Source organism: Myotis myotis, unplaced genomic scaffold, assembly GCF_014108235.1.
Source record: "Myotis myotis isolate mMyoMyo1 unplaced genomic scaffold, mMyoMyo1.p scaffold_m19_p_44, whole genome shotgun sequence".
Classification (NCBI taxonomy): domain Eukaryota; kingdom Metazoa; phylum Chordata; class Mammalia; order Chiroptera; family Vespertilionidae; genus Myotis; species Myotis myotis.
In genome coordinates, this window is record NW_023416351.1 from 181493 (window position 1) to 200677 (window position 19185).

Sequence of the window (19185 nt, forward strand, 5' to 3'; positions counted from 1 at the left end):
ACCTCGTGCCTGTGGGAGGACACGGAGGACGGGCTGCCCGTGCCCGTACCAGTTGGGAGGGGGCGGGGACAGTGTCGTGTGGTGCTCGCCATAGGTGACACCAGACAAGCTTGTTGGTGGACTCACTCAGGAAGTGGGTCATGGGAGAGGCGGCTCCCTGGGCTTCACGGGAGCCTGTGGCCGCTGCCCCTTCAGCCCTGTGTCCCCTCCAGGGAGCCTGTGGGTCCAGAGGGGCAAGTCGGCCGCCAGGCCGCTCATGGTTCCTGGTGGCCAGGGCACTGCAGTGTCTGCGCCTGAGGGACTTGACCCTCAGGCCGGGTCCTCCAGACTTCAGGCATCAAAGCATCGACAGGGCTGCCCGGGGAAGGTTCTCGCCTCCTGTACAGCCCGGGACCGGCAGCTGGGGGTCCTGCTCAAAGCCTGTCCCCTCCTGCCCAGTCCTGTGCCGCTTCCTGGCCTGACACGGGGTGGAGACGGCACTGTGTTGGGAACCTGGCCGGGCGAGCAGCCTTCCTCTGACCCCAGTGGTGTCTGGGAGGGTCTCTGTAGTGACCCTGCCCGAGCTGCTTGGGGTAGAGGGTCTTTCACCGGGAGCGCCCGTGGCTGCACACACTTCCCTGGGCACGTGTCCAGCAGGCCCACTTGTCCTTGTGCCGGCCTGGCTGCTCTGCTCTGAGGGGGCACCTCCAGCACCCTGGTGTCACCAGGGGTCCCCGTGTCACTGGGGTTACGTTCTCACCCTAAACATAACGGACACACGAGAGGTCACTGCCAAATAGGGTAACTTTTCAGGCACTCAGGACACCTTTTTCTGGGTTTTTTCATACCTCTAGGCCAGTGGTCAGCAAACTCATTAGTCAACAGCGCCAAATATCCACAGTACTTCTTCAAAACAGACTCTCCCAGGCCGAAAACCAACTTCTGCGCCTGGGCCGTACGTGCACCCACACCCGCACGTGGTATTTTGTGGAAGAGCCACACTCAGGGGGCCACAGAGCCACATGTGGCTCGCGAGCCAGTTTGCCGACCACGGCTCCAGGCTGTGGTTTGGCTGTTTTCTTAAACTTGCAAAATCACAATTTCCAATACAGCCTATTGAGGGGAATCCACAGCTAGCCCCGCCAGTGGCTCAGTGGCTGCGCGTCCACCTACGACCCAGGAGGCCAGGGGCAGAGTCCCAGTCGGGACACATGCCCGGGCCGCAGGCTTGATCCCCAGCTGGGGAGATCAATGATTCTCACTGGTTTCGATCTCCCGCTCTGAAATCAATAAACATATTAACACTTAAAATTCCACATCTAAGTGGCCCCACATTAAGGCAGCGGTTCCCAACCTTCTGGCCCTTTAAATACAGTTCCTCATGTTGTGACCCAACCATAACATTATTTTCGTTGCTACTTCATAACTAATGTTGCTGCTGTTATGAATCGTCATGTAAATATCTGATATGCAGGAGGGTCTTAGGCGACCCCTGTGAAAGGGTCTTTCGACCGCCAAAGGGGTCGCGACCCACAGGTTGAGAACCGCTGCTTTAAGGCGAGCGGAGCTTCTAACTGCCCAGAACGCAGTCCTACACGTGGACTGCACCCCAACGGGGATCCGCGGGCAATCGTTACACCGGTGTCTGAGGAGGAGGCGGGAGGGTGAGCGCTAGGAACACGGGTGTTAGCTGGGCCCGGGCCCCATTCAGGTGGGGGCTGGACCAATCAGGAAGGTCCGCCTCCAGCATCCTGTCACCCCCTCATCCCAGATAACTACCCAGGGCTGGCTCTAGGAGTGGGGCCAGGCAGACTCCGCCCCTGAGGCCTCTGGTAGCCGTGACCCTGAACTGGAGTGCTCTGTGCAGGAGGCGAGGGCAGGCCCAGGCGGCCAGGGGTGGTCTGGGCGGCAGGGGGCCTGGTCCAGGGCACAGTGAGGGGAACAGCACTCACAGAAAAGCTATTTATTTACATCCGATGATCTTGAAAGTAACAAAACCCAACTCAGCCTGGGCGGGTCGCCTTGGCCAGCCCTTGGTAGGTTCCAGGTCCTCCTTCCTGCCTCCCCTTCCAGCCCCTCCTTCCTGCTCAACAGTCCTTCCATCTGGGCTGCTGGACCCTGGGGAAGGGCGGGACGGGGAGGGGGCCCCTGGTCACAGGACCCCTGGGCTGGACACAACAGCCCGGCCCAGCCCCTGCAGCCTCGCCTTTGCCCATGACGGGCGAGGAGGGAGGAGGCTCGGGGCCAGGGCGGCTGAAGGCCCGGGCGGGGGACGGGCAGTCCTGTCCGGCAGTCCCGGCGGGAGCCCCGCGGGCGCGTGGGCGGCCGTCAGGAGTACTTGGTGTTGGAGATGGTCTTCCAAAGCAGCGTCTTGAGGTGGCTGAGCACCAGCGAGTGGTGCGCCTCCACCTGGCTGGCCAGCCCGCTGAGCGTGGTGCAGGTGCGCAGCTGCCGGCCCAGCTCCGCGCGCAGCTCGCGGGGGGCACCGGGCAGCAGGTAGTCCCGCAGCAGCTCGCACACCTTGGCCAGGTTGGGCTGCAGGAGGTCGCCCTTGCACTGCCGCAGGAGCTGGTCGCAGGGGGCCCTGCAGTCGCGCCCGTAGGTGCAGTCGGTGCTGTGCTCGCAGCGGCGGCCGCGCAGGAAGCGGCGCACGGCGGCCTCGGGCGCCACCTGCTGCAGGTCGGCCATCCGGAAGTCGTACGTGGCCGTGTAGCCCACGTTGGCCAGCGTGGTCTCGCACATGTAGAAGGTCCCGTAGGCGCCGTGGAACAGCTCCTCCACGAACTCCAGCAGGCCGATGGCCACCTTGGCGCGCCAGGGCCACGGGGGCCCCAGCCACTGCTGCAGGGCCTGGTGCAGGGCGGGGGGCAGCAGCGGGCGCAGCAGGGGCGCCGCCCCGTGCCAGGAGCCGGGCGGGACGCCCTCGGTGACGTACAGGTCCCCGCAGAAGCCCAGCAGCCGGGCGGTGTGCTCCTTGTCCTGCAGCGACAGCAGCAGCAGGAACTCGTTGCGCTGCAGCAGGGCCCACACCGACTTGGCCTCGGCCAGCGACACCCGGCTGTCCTGGTTGAAGTCGGCCAGGAGCAGGACCTTCCCCACCAGCGCGGGCAGCGAGGGCAGGTCTCCCAGGTTTGCCTGAAGTTTGGGGCCAAACGAAAGGGGGACAGTGGTTCAGAGCCAGGGTGTGGCTAAGGTGGCAGGACGCCGGCCTTGGTGTGGGTGCCAGGCCCTCAGGTGCCCCGGTGCTGGCCGGTGGGCTGCACCCAGGACCCAGCACATCCAACAGCTTAGAGGAGCCCAGCCTCCAACTGCCGCCTCCTGGAAGCCCACCCTGACTGCCCACCCACCAGCATCTCTTGGAGCTGCTCTGAGGACTGTGTCCCCGTGTCTCCATCAGGGCTCAGGGGCTGGGGGGTGGGCGCCTCAGCACGGAGGTGAGAGCCTGCTGGGCAGGGCCAGTCGCTTCTCTCCTGCTCTCACCCCACCTCCCGTGCACACCCAGCTAGCCCTGCTCTCCCTACTGACACCCTGGGAGCAGGGTGCTCCCTGCCTCGTGGGCGAGCCTGATGCTTGGAGCTGGGGCCCAGCCAGAAGCCTGACCCCCGGAAGGCCCCACCAGGCCTGCCTCCTGCTCTGTGCACACGCCCCTGGGCATGGACTGGACGCAGCCCCCCGAGAGCCGCTGACCTTGAGGAAGCTGAGGGTCATCTCCCGGAACTCTTGGATGGAGGTGCCCCGTGCGGGCTTGTCAAACAGCACCAGCTCCCGCCGGGGCGCCGCCTCCGACGCCTCCTCGGCGCCACACTTGATGGTCACCTCCTTGCCCTGCCAGAGCCCGCTGTACACCTGGGTGGGCGCAGGGGTCCCCATGTAGAAGTCCCCCTCCCGCTGCACCCAGGCCTCTGAGCCAGGCCCCCCGACCGCGGGGGAGGCCTCCCGGCCCGGCCCTGGCCTGGCCGCCCCGGGCTCACCTGCTGGCTGGGCACAGAGGACAGGCAGGTCCGCCACTCCACCTTGTGCAGCTGGCACAGGTCCTGGCACAGGGAGCCCGAGATGATGCCCTTGTGGTACTGGTCACACTAGGAGGAGGACAGGCTGGGAAGTGGCCTGGGAGACGGGGCTCAGGGGCTCCAACGCTGGCCGCCCCGAGCCCCCCCTTTACATGCTGTACCCCTGGGCGGTGGCCGAAGCCCTCATCACGTCTGCCAGGGCCCCTGGCTCCTGGGCCACATGCTCCTCAGAGGGCCCCAATGCTGGCGCCTGCCCAGCTCACTGCGCTCTCCGCACTGAGCTCTCCGTCTGTCCCTGCACCATCCCTCGGTCCCGGAGACACCGGCTTCTCCTGGCTCAGTTGCTGAGCAAGCAGCCAGGCCGGGACAGACACGCACCCTCACCGCTGCCCAGGTGCCCGGTTAGAGCCCACAGCCAGCGGGCACGTGCCAGCTGGGTAAGTGATGCAGTCCGGCTGCCTCCCCCTCCTGAGGCAGGCAGGCTCCCCCAGCGCCTCTCTGGACTGTCTGTCCCCTGCAGCCCCTCCCACCCCCACCACCCATCAGCCAGAGGCACAGCGGGGAGCTCTCAGCAGCCATCCTGTCGGCTCCAGAGTAGCTGCTGGGCAGGAACAGGGCGGGGGGGTGAGGGAGCCGAGCCGGCCCTTCCCTCTGCAGGGACCGGAGTGGATTCTGAGGTGCCCTCGGTTGCCATGGAGCCCAGGCCTGGCCAGCCGGGCCCGGAGGAGGCAGAGGCAAGGGAGCACAGCGCCATCCATTCGGGGAGGAGGGAGGACGGGACAAAACCAGGCTGAGGCCTGGGCTCCATGTGAGGGCGGCGTCGGCTGTGGCAGCCCCGACGGGGAAGGGAAAACAGAAAATCCAAAACCGCACCCCCCACCCCCAGGAGGGAGGCCCCCACCCCAAGGGGTCTGCTCTGCAGCAAACCCCAGGGTGGCCGCCAGGGACCGTGGGCGGCAGGCTGCTCTGAGAGGCGCCGCCAGGGCGGGCGGGCGGGCGGGCACGGAGGCTGCGGTGGGCGGTGTGTCCTCGAGGCCCGTTTCCCGTCTGCAGTCTGGGCCGCGCTGGGGAGGCGGAGAGCAGCACCCCATCCTTGAGCCCGGGGCCTGCCCTCCGGGTGTGGCCTGGACGAGCTGCGGAGGCTCTGAGGCAGCTGGGGGCCCTCAAGGTCACCAGCATCTGCCCGTTCCCGTCTCCCTCCCAAACCTCTGGAGTCCGCCCTTCTGTCCATCCCTGGCACCAGCCGTGCCCCCCTGGGTGCCTGCAGGGCGCCCCCAGCCCAGCCCTCCTCCCACCACCCCATCTCCTCCTCCGCCAGCCGGAGGGTCCCTCCTAAACCCACTTCAGGGCCTCAGAGGACGGCGGGTCCCTGCCTGGCCCGCCCAGGCCGCACGGGGAGGGACGGAGCCCACGCCCGGCCCACGGGGACACTTACGATGACCGCCTGGCACACGTGCCCGCGGCAGAGTTCCGTGTAGGACGAGTAGTTCACGTACGCCAGCCAGCTGCCCGCAAAGACGCCCAGCCAGACCAGAAAGACGTACTTGACCCTGAGGCCCGGGAGCCGGCCCTGCTGTGGGAGGGAACACGGGGGAAGCGCCACGTTTGGGGGTGTCACCCCCTCTCAGACCCCAGCCTTCCGTGGGCCCCCTGCCCCAGCACCAGCACTGCACGGCCCAGGGACGCCCGGGGGCCTCCCCACCTTCCCACCCCTCGGCTCACACACTCGGAGGTGGGGGCAGGTGCCCAGGCTGTGGCTGTAAATACATGGGCAGCCCGGCCAGCACGGCTCAGTGGGTGAACGTCCACCTGTGAACCTGGAGGTCACGGTTCGATTTCGGGTCGGACATGCCCGGGTGCGGGCTCGATCCCCAGTAGGGGGCGTGCAGGAGGCAGGAAGGGAGAGGGAGAGATGGAAACACCAATGATGAGAATCACTGATCCACTGCCTCCTGCACGGCCCCCACTGGGGATCAAACCCGCACCCCGGGCCTGTGCCCTGACCCGAAATCGAACCGTGACCTCCAGGTTCACAGGTCGACGTTCAACCACTGAGCCACCCGGCCAGGCAATAAAAATACATTTTAAATAAACACACGGGCAGGTAGAAAATCAGTTTCAAAACGGGGGCAGAGGGGAGTCAGCTCTGTACTTTGCCGAATAAAGTGGTTTTACACATCTCCCTCCTGTCTTGCCCTCATTTCGTAGCGACCTCTGATGAGAGTGGGCGGAGAACGCCGGGCAGGCGCCGGCCTCCAGCGGGGGGAGAGTTCCCGCTGGGCCCCGGAGGCCGCTGGGGCAGAGGGCAGAGGGCAGAGGGCAGGGCCCCGGCCGCACAGTCGGCCGAGCCTTGGAGCCCGGGCCTCCCACACCCACACTCCCGGCAGCCAAAGGGGGCACAGCCCAGGGCCACTGCCAGGCGACCGGACTCGGCGGGCGCTCCAGGCGGGAGTCTCCCCGCCTCGGGAAGGAGGGGTCCTGACGCCCGCCCGCCCGCCCGCCCGCCGCGATGGACCCTGCAGGCCTGACGCTCCGCGGAGGACACCAGGCACAGCCGGCCGGAGTGGCCGTGGCTGACCACCGACCGGTGAACCAGGTCACTGGTCCGATTCCCGATGGGGCTCAGCCTGGGTTGCGGGCTCATCCCCAGTAGGGGGCGTGCAGGAGGCCGCCTACTGATGCTTTTCTTTTCTTTTCTCTTTTTAAAAATATGTTTCCATTGATTTTGAGAGAGAGGAAGGGAGAAGGAGAGAGAGACGAAAAATGATGAGAGAGAAGCATCATCGATAGCCAGCCTGTCCTCAGAGGAGGCACCATGGCCGGCACTGGCCACGCCCCCCAACCCTGCAGCCTGGGCGCCTCGGGGGACACTGAGGAGCAGCGGGCGGGGCCTGGGGCCCCTGGAGCCGGTGAGGAGGTTGGGCCTGAGGCCACTTGTCCCTGCCCCGCGCCTGTTTCCGTCAGATTTGTTCACAAGGAAAAACAGGAAAGCGAGGGGGGGGGGGGCAAGCAGCTGGGGGTGTTGTGGCTGTGGGGGTACTTCCCACTGGGCGGGGCCTGGGTGGGCTTTCAGCACCGGGGTCCTGGGGGCAGGAGGGCAGGCTGGACCCGCGGGTGGGGGTGGGGTGGGGGGCGACCAGGCGTCACAGAGCCATTGCAGGAGCCTGCAGGGGCCCGCACAGCCCTCTCCCCACCCCAGCCCTCCAGGCGCCAGGTCCCTCCAGGGCGCTGACCCCTCTGGCCGACTAGGGCTGAACCCCAGGTCCTCATCTCCCGTGGGCCCTTCCGCCAGGAGCAGCCCGACCCCCTCCTCCTGCCCCGAGGGAGCCCTGGGCGGGGCAGGCCTCCCTCCTGTGCAGGAGCCTGGAGGGGGGAGGGTGCTGGGTGCTGGGGGACAGGCCAGCACCATGACTGCGCCCACAGGTGGCTCCCCACACGCACTGCCCACCCGGGCGGGCCTGACACTGAGGGCGGCGGAGCGGGCTCAGACCAGGGGGCCCCTGGGTCCCTCCCGCTGCAGCCGCTGTGCCCCCCCACTCTGCAGGGCTGGGCCGCCCCTTCCATCAGGGCTGGGGCCAGAGCATGGGGAGGTGGGTGGGGGCTCCCCACGGGCCCTGGCGGGCACAGGGCGTCTGGCAGACACGTCACCCACATGGCCCGGGGCTCCCAGTCTCCCCGGAGCGGAGCAGCTCAGGGGGGCCCTGGGCCAAGGAGGCCACCCCGGGGCAGCCTCCTGCTGGGACCCAAAGGCTCGGACCGGGCCGACCTGCAGGCCTGGGTCACAGACGTGCCTGGAGCGCTCGGCTCCGCCTCGGGCCTGGCTCGGACCGCCCCCCCACCCCCCCGCCCCGCGGGGGGGACCCCCCCCCCCCCCCCCCCGCAGCCAGCGCCCAAGGCACCGGGCTCCCTGCAGACGGAGGGCCTGGCGAGGACAGGCCTTGGCAAGGTCAACCCGGGGTCAGGCGCCCCCTAAACGCCCGCGGGGTGCCTGGGGGAGGTGGGGGAGGTCCCTCTTGGGGCGTTTCTGCGCCCCGAGTTCCCGCTGCAGAGCGAGCCTTGTCTTTCGCTGGCGGACAGAGGAGCGGTTCTGGGCCTCGGGGAGCGGGTCCTGCGGCCCCACCACGCGGCTCGGCCCCCCGCCGCCCGGCCCCTCCCCCGCCCGGCGCATCCCGGCCCCGGCGCCCGGCGGCCACGCACCCGGCGTCCTGAACCCGACCCCGCTCCCACCCGCTCCCGCTGGACCCCACGCGCGGCCTCCGCCCAGCACCGAGGCGGGGGGCGGGGGGCGGGGGGCGCCTACCTGCGGGCCCCGGGCGAAGGGGCGGAGGAGCACCAGGTGCGCCAGGCGCCGCAGCCGCCGCATGGTGGGCGCCCGGGCTCGGCTCCCCCGCTGCCCCGCGGGCCGGTCCGCAACGGCCGCGCTCCTGCCGCCGCGCGCGCTCTCCCGCCGCCTTCTCGCGAGGGCGCGCTCCTCCGCGGAGACGGGGGCGGGGGGCGCTGCTCGGGGACGCGGGGGGAGGGGGCAGGAGGCGGTGGCAGAGCGGGGGGAGGGAGGGGGAGGGGCGGGGACAGGAGGGCGGGGAGGGGATGCTCAGGGGCGGGGGGAGGAACGGGGACCCGAGAGGAGGGCGGGCGCCGCAGCGGGGAGCCGGTCCGGGTGGAGGTGCCCGCACCCCCCGCCGCGCGCCCCCAGCCCGGAGCCTCCCGCACACCCGGGGGCGGGGCGGCCTCCTTCAGGCCCTGCGGCGGGTCCGGGGCGGGGAGCCCGGCGCTGTGGGGACAGGTCCCGAGTGGGGCTTCCTCCGTGTCTTAGAGGACAAGTCCCCGCACCGTTCCCCGCGCAGCCGTGGGCGCTCGCACCGGAGGCGCCTGGGCAGAGCCCTGAGCAGCCCGCCCCTGCCCCGCGGCCTGGGCACCTGGGCACCGACGCTGGGCGCCCAGCCCCTCACCCTGGGGGGTGCCACTGGTTCCAGAGGCGCAGCCGAGCCCTGTCCCTCCGCGGCGGGAGCCCGGGTCCTGGGTGCGATCGGCCCTGAGTCCAGCGTGTCCCCCAGGCCCGTCCCCGCCGCCCCGCCCTGGCCTTCCCCGGGCTGCGGGGCAGCTGCCCGTGCGCCTTGGGGCAAAGGGTGCCTTCCCTCCTCTCCTCGGCGCTGGCTCCTGGCTCTCGAGCTGAGCTGCGAGGTGCTTTCTGTCCCCTGATGCGAGTCCACACCCCACAGGGGATCGGGAAGGTTTTCTCCAGGCCTCTGGGCTGTCGCTTCCGTTTTCTCTTTATTGATCTCAGAGACGAAGGGAGAGGGAGAGAGAAACGTCCATGATGAGAGAACCATGGATCGCTGCCTCCGCTCGCCCCTCACTGGGGATGGAGCCCCACCCCGGCCTGCGCCCGCGGGAACCAAGCCGGGAATCAGCGGCCGCCTTTCCCACCTCTCGGGGCAGGGAGACACCCGCCCACTGAGCCGCCCGCGGGCTCCTTCCCGGGCCTCCTGGAGCACAGGGTGTTCCTTTCTGAGCTGTCCCGGCGTCAGCGTCGTGTGTGTGACAGATCGAAGAAGGCTTGGCCTAACCCGGTCACAAAGGTTTTCTGACTGAGGCCCGCGACCCCCACACCTTGAATCACGTGGCCCACACTTGGACACCCCGTCCTCAACCGAGGGCACTGTCCTCAGGTCCAAGGCCACACTGGTCCCACAGGAGAAGCCACAGGGCCTCCAGGGGGAAGAAGGGCCTTTCTCAGGAGGGCGGGGTGGGGGGATCTGGAACATCCAAAAAATCTGGACAGCGTCCCTCCAGACAGCCCACCCGACAGAGGCCCCCTCTCTGGGCAGCCACATTCGGGGGCAAGCTGCCTGAGGGGACCAGGAGGAGGGGATGGGGAGTCAGAAATCTTTTTTTTTCTTTCTTATTGGGGGAGAGGGGTGTAGATCACAGAGGTAGGAAAAGTAATTCCTAGAAGAAACGGGCTTCGGAAACAAGTTATGGAAGGCCTGGGAGCTTGGGGGTGAGGCAGCTGATGGTAATGTGCCTGGGGCAGGGGGGAGGGATGGGGTAGGGGGGAGGTCTGGAGCCGGGACGGGGGAATGTGGAGAGCGGCTACAGGGTTTGGACAGGTTCAAGCCTCGGACTGATGAGAGGGCACAGTCCTCTCATGGCCACGTGCAAGTCCCAGCATGGAGGGCAGAGCCTTCCCAGCACAGTGATAGCCAACAGCTGTAGTTGTGAGCTTGAACCTGTGGTCTGAACACGTGGCCCCACGTGCCTGAGTGATGTGGGCTCGATAGAGTTCAGGTGCATGTAACTGAGTAGGATCGAAACCCCGAGAACGTTGTAAACATCTTGACCACGCCCTGACTTTGCCTCGTGGCATCTGCTATAAAATAAAGACACGGCTTGTGGTCCCTGGTGCTGTCTCTCCATCTGGGAGCAGCGTCCCACCCAGACCCAGCTTTCTTCTCTTGCCTGTCTTTTCTCCATCCTTCACCGCCCCCTCTCAGGGTCACTGAACCGGGCTGAGCTGGCACGGGCGGCACATCAGGCGCCCTGGGGCTGAGCATGCCCTGGCCGTGCTGGCTCGACACAGGGGAAGGCCTGGGGCCGAGATGGGGGGAAGGCCTGGGGGGGAGGCCTGGGGGGGAGGCCTGGGGCTGGGAGGTGGGGAAGGAAAGTGGGGGGGGGGGACGACTGCTGGAGGCCTGGCCCAGCTCAGGAGGGAGAGTCAGAAATCAGCCCGGGGCCTGTGGGCAGTGGGAGGTGAGGGCGGGCCCTACGGCTTGGCCCCCGGCCCATGATGGGGAGGCTTTTGCAACCAAAGAGGCACCAGACCACCCCTTAGCCTCAGGGGCCAGGAGACGGCGCCCAGGGCGGCAGGAGGCGTGGGGTGCAGCCCACGGCCCGAGAGGCGCTCACAGTCCCAGGCAGGCAGCTCGCCAGGAGCCAGGTCAATGCCGGGCCGGGCCCTCTCTACCCACATCCCAGGGTTCTGGGAGGACAGCCTGTGGGCAGACTGTCCCCCTCACTGCAGCCCAGGAGTCCGAACCCCAAACTAGGGGCTGATGCCAGGAGAAGCGGGGTTTCTCCTTCGTGCAGCTGAGTGTGAGCCTCCGAAGCTATGGGAACGCGAAGTCCTTCCACCTGGCCGCCCGGGCCCTGCACACAGCCCTGCGCCCCAGCATCACCCCACACTGCGCCCAGCATCACCCCACGCTGCGCCCAGCATCACCCCACACTGCTCCCAGCATCACCCCACACTGCGCCCCAGCATCACCCCACACTGCTCCCAGCAGCGGGGAAGCAAAGAAGGACCTGGAAACGCCAGCCTCTGCTGCTCACACCCCACTGGCCTGCGCTTAGCCACATGACCTGACTTGCTGCGAAGAAGGCGGGGAAACTAGTCTTTTCTGAGCAGCCACACGTCCAGGTAAACTCCAGGGTCCGGCACCCTCAGCCTCGGGCACAAGTATGTGCAGGAGAAACGGCGACGCAGGCCCCGGGCACACTGCCCTTCCAGACGCAGCCCAGCCCACTGCCCCACCCTGATGACCTCTAGACTGAGGTCAGAGGTCACCCAGTTCCCTGCAGGCAGGTGTTCAGGGAGGCGTGGCTCAGTGGTTGAGCCTTGACCTATGAACCAGGAGGTCAGGATTCGATTGGGAAGTCAGGGCACAGGCCTGGGTTGCAGACTCGATCCCCAGTAGGGGGCGAGCGGGAGGCAGCAAATCAATGATTCTCATCATTGATGTTTCTATCTCCCTCTCCCTTCCTCTCTCTGAAATCAATAAAAATTTGTTTTGTTTTAAAAAGGGGGAAAGAAAAGAATGGGGAACCCACCTGTGGCGGGGACGCCTTCAGCCCCAGGCCAGGCCTGGGAGGGTGATATTTGCATTTCGACCCAAAGGATGGGGGGGGGGTGGGGCGGGGAGGCACGCAGCTCCAGGCAGAGGGGCCGAGTGCGCAGAGGCCACAGCCCGGCCCACGGGGACCCTGTGTTTTGTACAGTGAATGTCGGTATGTGCAGGTCCTCACCCCGGAGTCTGGACGAGCCCGAAATAGGACGTGAGCCATTGTTCCGATTTGTGTCCACAGGCCTAACCCAGGGCCAGCCGCCCCCTCCTGCAGGCTCTGGAGGGTGGAAGCCCGTGGGGGGTGGGGGGAGAGGAGGCTGAGCGCAGGGAGAGGGCTGGGCAGCTTCCTCAGCCAGCCCTGCCGGCGTCCACGTCCTCCATCCTCCGGGCGGAGGCACAGGCAGCTGCCACCCAGGACGCTCGTCTGTGTGAACGGAGCCACGCACACAGCGGGACGGCACTCAGCGTGAGGGACTGGATTCTGACACACGCTGCAACACGCGCCCCTTAAGCTCCCAAACACGTTCAGTGAAGGAGGCAGACACAGAGGCGCGTGTTGTATGCTTCCCGTGTTGTATGCTTCCCGTGTTGTATGCTTCCCCGTGTTGTATGCTTCCCCGGATTTAAAACTTTCAGAAGAGAAAACTCTACACACACAAGTCAGGTGAGAGGTTGCCGGGGGCTGGGGAGGGTGGGGAGCGTTTGCAGGGTTTGGGGGTTCCTTTGGGGCGATGCACGTGTTCTGAACGACATGGGTTGATTGTATGTTCTATGAGACAAACAGCGATCAGATGGGCGAGAATAAAGAAACGTCTCCTGTACCCTCGCCACCCCGCTGATGCCCTCACTGGGGTCCGGGCCTTCCAGTGTTGAGCATTGCTATGATCCGTGAACACACGGTCACACACAGCCCGCGGCACACACGTGAGGGCCTGCGTGTCATGTATGTACATGGGTCACTTTTCTTTGATCGTGTTTCTCAGTAGAACTGGAGTCCTCAGCCCGGTCCTGGGGGCCACCGCTCTGAGCGGAGTTCTAACACCTTTCCTGCCGCTCACGAGCTTTCGCGTGTTTCTCGCGCCATCTGTTTGGACCGTAGATGCCAACACCCTGTCTGTCCACATCGAATGAAGCGATCTCATTGGTGGACACCATGCAGGTCAATCTACGAAAAACTATGTAATTGCACGAACCCATAACGCATTGCAGTTACATTGCATTTTGGTCATTCGAATAGTCTTCGCCTTCAAGTTCCTGGCGCTTTTGGAAAATGTTTTACGCAGTACCATACGTTAAAAAAGTACCAGGAACTTTAATTGTTTGTTTAATTGTTTTTGTAAATAAAAATGTTATAATTATTGAAAAACAGCACCTAAAGTGCATTATGATCTGTAGTTATGATGATTTAAATAACGTGCAGTTTGCCCAAAAACGTGTGGTCCCTGGCATATGTCTTAGAGATTTCTATGTGGTCCGAAAGGTGTTAAACGCTGGGTTCTGGCCTTGCTGACGGAGAGAAATTGCCTAACGGTCTAACCGTCACCACGGCAACGAGCTGCCCTTCGGCTCAGGAAGACGTGTCCCTGTCTCCCCCCTCTGACACCTTGGGCTTCTTGGGGGGGCGTCTCGGCAGGCGGCGGCATCGCTGGGGTGCTGGGTGGGCCCGGGGCCCGGGTGAGGGCCGCACAGCTTCTGCTGCCCAAAGGGCCTGGTCATGGAACCGGTCGCCGCCGGCGGCCCCGAGAGCTGGCGCACGTCTGTCCCCACAGGCTGGCGGGTGCCATTCCCTAATCACGAACCCGGACAGCGTCCTGCAGGAGACCCTGCCCAGGCTCGACTTCGGGGGCTGCTCTCCGGTGGCCCCCGCACAGAGCCCAGCCTGGGGGTAGCTGAGGGAGACGCGGCCTCCCAGGGGCTGGGGGCTTGGGGGACACGGGTGCAGGCAGGTCCCCCTCACCCCTGCAATAGCACCGACCCAGAGGAGCCTGGGGCAGTGCCCGGGGAGGGAGCCCCCCGCCCGCCTCCCGGCACGGCCTCTGTGGGGCCTCCTTCTCAGGAACCCCCAGCCCCATCCTTCTTTCAGTCCCAGAATGCGCCTGCGCTCTCTGCCTGGGAGCCGTAGCCAAGGCTGCCCTCTGTCGGGACTCCCACCCGCCACCTCCCAGCTCAGGCGGCCCTCTCAGCGGCCTCTGACCTGAAGGCTCACTCGAACCCCCTCCATGCTGGGCCTCCGCCTTGGACCAGGACCCCCCCCCCCACCTCCCCATCAGTGTCGGGGTCTCCGCTGGACCCCAAGCCCCTGCGGCCACAGCCCAGGGAGTCTGCCTCTGCCTGGGCCCAACTGCTGCTGGAGTCCCCCACCCAGCACGGGGCTCACTCAGACACACACGCACGCACACGCACACACATGCGCACACGCACCCACATGCGCGCGCAACATGCACACACCCCCACATGCACACATGCGCACACACCCACGCACACCCACATGCACACCCCACCCCCCCCGCACACATGCACACATGCGTGCACACCCACACACATACCCACATCCACACACATGCACACACACAGACTCACACACATGGATTCACATACACAGACACACATGGATTCATACACACAGACTCACACACATGGATTCACACACACACACACACACACACACACACACAGACTCACACAAATGCTCACCATGCAGGGCCCAGGCACAGGGTTGGGTTAGGGTCTGTCACAGAAGAAGTTCCTGCCGGGCCAGCGGGGGTCAGGATGGGGCTGGAAGAAGGGAGGGATGCGCAGGGGGGTTAGAGGGGAGGGGAGGGCAAGGGGCCAGGGGGAGGGGGTTGGGGGAGGAGGCGGGAGAGAGGACACAGGACAGGGAGGGGCTGCCCTTCCCCTGAATGCTGCCTGTGCACCAGGCTGGCGGCTGGTGTGGGGCTGGCACTGCCGGGCACTGACGGGCGAGGGGTGGCATTCCCTGTGGCCCGAGGCAGAGGCCTGAGCCAGACGGACAGTCCGGTCCTGGCCCGTCACTGGGCGAGCGGCTGAGGCGCTGCTGGCCCTCTGAGACCCAGGTGGTCTGTGGGGCGCGGGGCAGCCCCGCACTCAGGGCTCCAATGGTTGGTGTTACCCTAGGACGCCCCGCGCTGACCCACCCCATGTCCCCCTCTGAGGCCTGACCGTCCCGCGGGCTGTGAGGGGCCAGGCCCCCGGACGCCCCCCTCCTGGCCCAGAGGCGGCTGGAATGTTCGGGGAGCTCCACCGGGGCTCCGGGCCCTGGACAGGCCAGCCCTGAGGAGGGTGGGACCTGGATAGTCACTCGTTCGTTCGTTCGTTCGTTCGTTCATTCATTCATTCGTTCATTCATTTGTTCATTCAGCATTTCCCGAGAACGTCACGGGGACTCTGGAGCTGGGGTGGGAAGGAGAGTAACAAAACCTGAGCCCTGAACCCCGAGGCCACCGCGCAGCAGACAGACCCTCCGGGGCTCCCGGCGATGCAGCACGAGAAGGGCGTGGTCCTGGGGGCCGGGGCCTCCGGCAGCAGAGCTCCTCCTGGTCAGAACACCTCCCCCCCCCCCCGCCCCCCCCCCAGGGAGCAGCTGGGGAGCTGGGGAGGGAGGGCTGGCTACGCCCCAGCGCTGGCGTGACCTCACTCTGGAGGACTCCGAGCCGGTGAGGAAGAATGGGGTTAGTCTATGACAGGGACTGAGCTTGGGGTGCGTGCGAGTGGATTGTGGGTGTGTGGGGTGTCTCAGGGACGTCACCCAGCCCTGCTGTCACGCCTGCACGCCCCGTCCAAGCCGCAGAGTGCAGGAGGGTGTCGGCCGCGCTGGGACCCCCCCCCCCCCCCCCCCCCCCCCCCCCCCCGTCCCTGTGAAGGGAAGCTGGCAGCTGCCTGCAGCGTCGGGACTGCTGCTCTCAGAAGGCAGGTCCCCCAGGGTGCAGCGCGAGGGCCGGGCGCACTGGGGACCCCGCGGTCTCGCTGGGCTGGAGGCAGGGCCTGCCGGGGTTCTGTGCTTGGTCCTGTGGGCAGCACCCATGTGGGCTTCCCCCTCGCGGTGCTGTGGGCACAGCCTCCAGGGCCCGTGTGGCTCAGTGGGTGAGCGTTGACCTATGAACCAGGAGGTCACGGTTCGATTCCCAGTCAGGGCACAGGCCCGGGTTGTGGCCTGGATCCCCAGTGGGGGGCGCGCAGGAGGCAGCGATCCATTATTGCCTCTTGTCACTGATGTTTCTCTCTCTATCCTCCTCCCTTCCGCTCTGACATCAATAAAAATATATTTTAAAAAGCCCTAACCGGTTTGGCTCAGTGGACAGAGCGTCGGCCTTCGGACTCAAGGGTCCCGGGTTCGGTTCTGGTCAGGGGCATGTACCTGGGTTGTGGGCACATCCCCAGTAGGAGGCGTGCAGGAGGCGGCTGATCCATGTTTCTCTCTCATCGATGTTTCTAACTCTCTATCCCTCTCCCTTCCTCTCTGTAAAAAATCAATAAAATATACTAAAAAATATATATATTAAAAAAGAGCCACAGCCTCCAGGGGCCACGGCATGGAGCCTGGGGGACCGGAGACCTGTTGGCTGGGCTCCCTGCTCCCGCCCGAGGGGACAGGGAGGGGCATCTGCTCGGACCGTGGCGCGGGGAGTCGGAGGACGAAACTGAGCTCAGATGGGACGGAGAGAAGGAGAAAGCGCCACTTCGACCCGCAGTGGCCTGGCAGAGCCTCCTGGCAGACGGCCGGGGGCACCGAGCCGGGCCCTGCCTGCAGTCCGGGGGGCAGTGTGCTCACTGAGGGCAGCCGCCCGGGCGGTGGGGGCCGGTGAATTATCAGGTGGTTGCTTCTCCCCCCCCCCCCACACCCCAGACCCCCTCCCAACCCCACGGGGGAGGGGGAGGTCCGGAACCTGGAGCCCCTCCCCCCATCCTCCTCCACTGCCGGCTGCTTCCTCCCTCCCAGACTGTCCACTAGAGGGCAGTGCCGCCCAGCCCGGTGGGGTGACAGTGGGGAGAACCTGGGTGAGCACAGGGCCCCGGCCCTAGTTAGGGGGGTAGGGTGGGGGGGAGGTGGGGGGAGGGGGGAGGGGGGCAGACCAAAACCAAGGGGTTCACCCTCCATAGAGGTCACACGACGACGGACATTTCTCAGGACAAGTGCGACCCAGCTGCTCGGGCGTAATTGTGCTGAACGTGCTCCCTGGGCCGGGGACCCCCCCGCGGCCTGTGCTGTGTTTTCTGGGTGGGGGGCCCCTCCTTGGGGCCAGCGTGAGCCAGCGGGGCCCCTCTGGGTGCGGCGGAAGCTGCCGCGCGTTCCACGCTCATTAGCTCAGTGACTAATTCGCCCGGATGTGTCCCCAGGAGGCCGCACCTGCCCTGCTGAGTCAGGTGAGCGCTGACGGTGGTACCTGCCGGCCCCTCGCCCACGCCCCGTGACGTGGGACTCAGCTGTCCAGACCCCCGTGGTGCAGGGTGTGGGGAAGGTCAAAGGCCAGAGGGCCGGGCCTGCGCTCTCCGGGCGGCCGGGGGCAGGTGCAGTGCCCGGTGGTCCCGGGCTCCCTCCGCTCCCAGCGGCTCCCCCTCGGCCCCCCGCTCCACTCCGGACGAGGCTCCCCGTCTTCGTCACGTTGTGGACGGAAGGCAGGTTGTGTGGGAAGCGGCCTGGCAGGGTGATGCTCACACATTCCTGGGGGCCAGCTCACAGGGCGCCACGCCCGGACCTGCCGCCTCTGTACTGAGCCACCCGGCCTTGTTCCATCCGGTGCACCTCGGTGAGGATGCCGGAAAGACACCCGAGAGGGTGTCACCCTGGACCGACCGAGCACAGCACCTTGTTCGTGCCCTGCAATCCCACCACCTCCATGCCGTCTTCCTTCTGGCCCTTCCTTTTTAAACTGTTTATTTTGTTTTCTGTTTTGATTTCAGAGGAAGGGAGAGAGAGAAAATTAATGATGAGGCCTGTACTTGTTCTTCAATAAATCTCCACCTTTGCTCTAAAGAAAAAGAAAAAGAAACATCAGTGATGCAAGGGAATCATGGACCGGCTCCCTCCTGCACGCCCCACACTGGGGATCGAGCCTGCAGCCGGGGAATCGAACCATGGCCTCCTGGTTCATAGGTTGATGCTCAACCACTGAGCCACACTGGCCGGGCCAAAGTAAGCTCTTATTAGAATTCTCTTCAGGTTTGGATGTGTCTTACGTCGCCACCTGGCTGGCAGCAGGAGGGGAGACCCCGGGAGGGCCTGTGTGGGCCTCCCACCTTCTGCCTCATCTCACCAAGAGGGGACATTGCTCCCTAGATTGGCGAGTCTGGGTCCCCAGACTGGGTTTGCCGGGTGTGACACCATGGGCAGTGACCAGAGAAAGGACGTCCTGCCCGGCCACAGTCCTGGTGGGGACAGCAGGCGGCTCGGAGCTCTCCAGGGCAGCGAGTGAATTTGGGGGGGGGGGGGCGGGGGGGAAGGAGGCTGGTCAGCCGGAGCCCGCCTCCCCACCCCAGGGTCAGAGGCAGGCTGCGGCCTTCAGAGTGGAGAGGACACCCCAGCCCGGCCCCTTCCCTGGGGCTTGCTGCCCCGCCTGCCAGTGGTGCGGGGCAGGACAGTAGGGCGCGGGCACCTCTGAGGCCCCTTGGCCCAGAGAGGCTGCCCCTCGGCCAGCAGCCCACACCAGGGGCAGCGGGGCAGGCGGAGGCCCGGCAGCGCCTGGGGCTGGCCGGGGAGCCCTGGGGCAGCTGACTGGTCCGGACGCCAACTGGACCAGGGGTGAGGTGGCCGAGGGCAGCCAGCCTGGGGCAGAGCTGCTGACGGCTGGCATCACGCACACAGCCTGTCCCTTTCACCTCGCCAGGCCCCTGAGAGCCTGCCGCTGTCCCTGGGCACAGATAGGGAAACTGAGGCCCAGAGAGGCAGGGCTGGGCTGAGATCCCCTGCGGGGAGGGGACTGGGCAGGGCCCTGGGCCTGGCCCTGGGCTCTCAGGCCCTCACCTCGGTCTCCCCCCTCCCCCCCACCCTGCTGGCCAGGGGCCTCGGGGTGCCTCTCAACCTCCTGGGCCCCTCTGTTCCTTCCTGTTCCTTCCTGGCAGTGGGGGTGGGCGGGGCCATCTCTGAGGACCCACCTGAGGCCGGGTGCCAGCCAGTGTCAGAGCAGGAGCTGGGGGCCATGATGGCCAGGCTCTGGGGCCTCACCGGCCAGTGCCCAGCCTGGGAGCCAGCCGTGCGACCGCACTCCCAGGGGGTCTCCCCCGGCCCCTGCGCTGAGCCGCGTGCTCCCAGCTGCCTGCCCGCCAACACCCCTCCCTGCCGCCCAGGGGTAGCATGTGGCCCCAGCCCGAACGCCCGGGGAATCGGCCCGGAGGCCTCA

The 19185-nt window shown here is 66.3% G+C and overlaps 1 protein-coding gene across 3 annotated transcripts; it reads right to left on the reverse strand.

Moving 5' to 3' along the window:
- Nucleotides 1–1927: 1927 nt before the first annotated feature.
- On the reverse strand, nt 1928–8438 carry DIPK1B (divergent protein kinase domain 1B). Of its 3 annotated transcripts, none has more exons than XM_036307047.1 (5): nt 8290–8438; nt 5425–5559; nt 3951–4058; nt 3667–3825; nt 1928–3114 (listed from the first exon to the last, which is right to left on the reverse strand). In XM_036307047.1, the coding sequence occupies exons 1-5, from the start codon at nt 8350–8352 to the stop codon at nt 2308–2310; spliced, it is 1272 nt and encodes a 423-aa protein (XP_036162940.1). In that variant the 5' UTR covers nt 8353–8438; the 3' UTR covers nt 1928–2307. The 3 variants fall into 3 exon arrangements, with proteins under 3 accessions (XP_036162940.1, XP_036162939.1, XP_036162941.1); XM_036307046.1 differs by having other exon boundaries at nt 5425–5562; XM_036307048.1 differs by lacking the exon at nt 3667–3825 and having other exon boundaries at nt 5425–5562.
- Between the last annotated feature and the right edge of the window lie 10747 nt (nt 8439–19185).

Bases quoted from the DNA above. Each gene is read 5' to 3' on its own strand.
- DIPK1B (XM_036307046.1), bottom strand. From the start codon at position 8,352: ATGCGGCGGCTGCGGCGCCTGGCGCACCTGGTGCTCCTCCGCCCCTTC. The intron at 4,059-5,424 runs GTAAGTGTCCCC...TCCTCCTCCTAG, and splicing joins ACGTGTGCCAGGCGGTCATC to TGTGACCAGTACCACAAGGG. The intron at 3,826-3,950 runs GTGAGCCCGGGG...GCGCCCACCCAG, and splicing joins CCTCTGTGCCCAGCCAGCAG to GTGTACAGCGGGCTCTGGCA.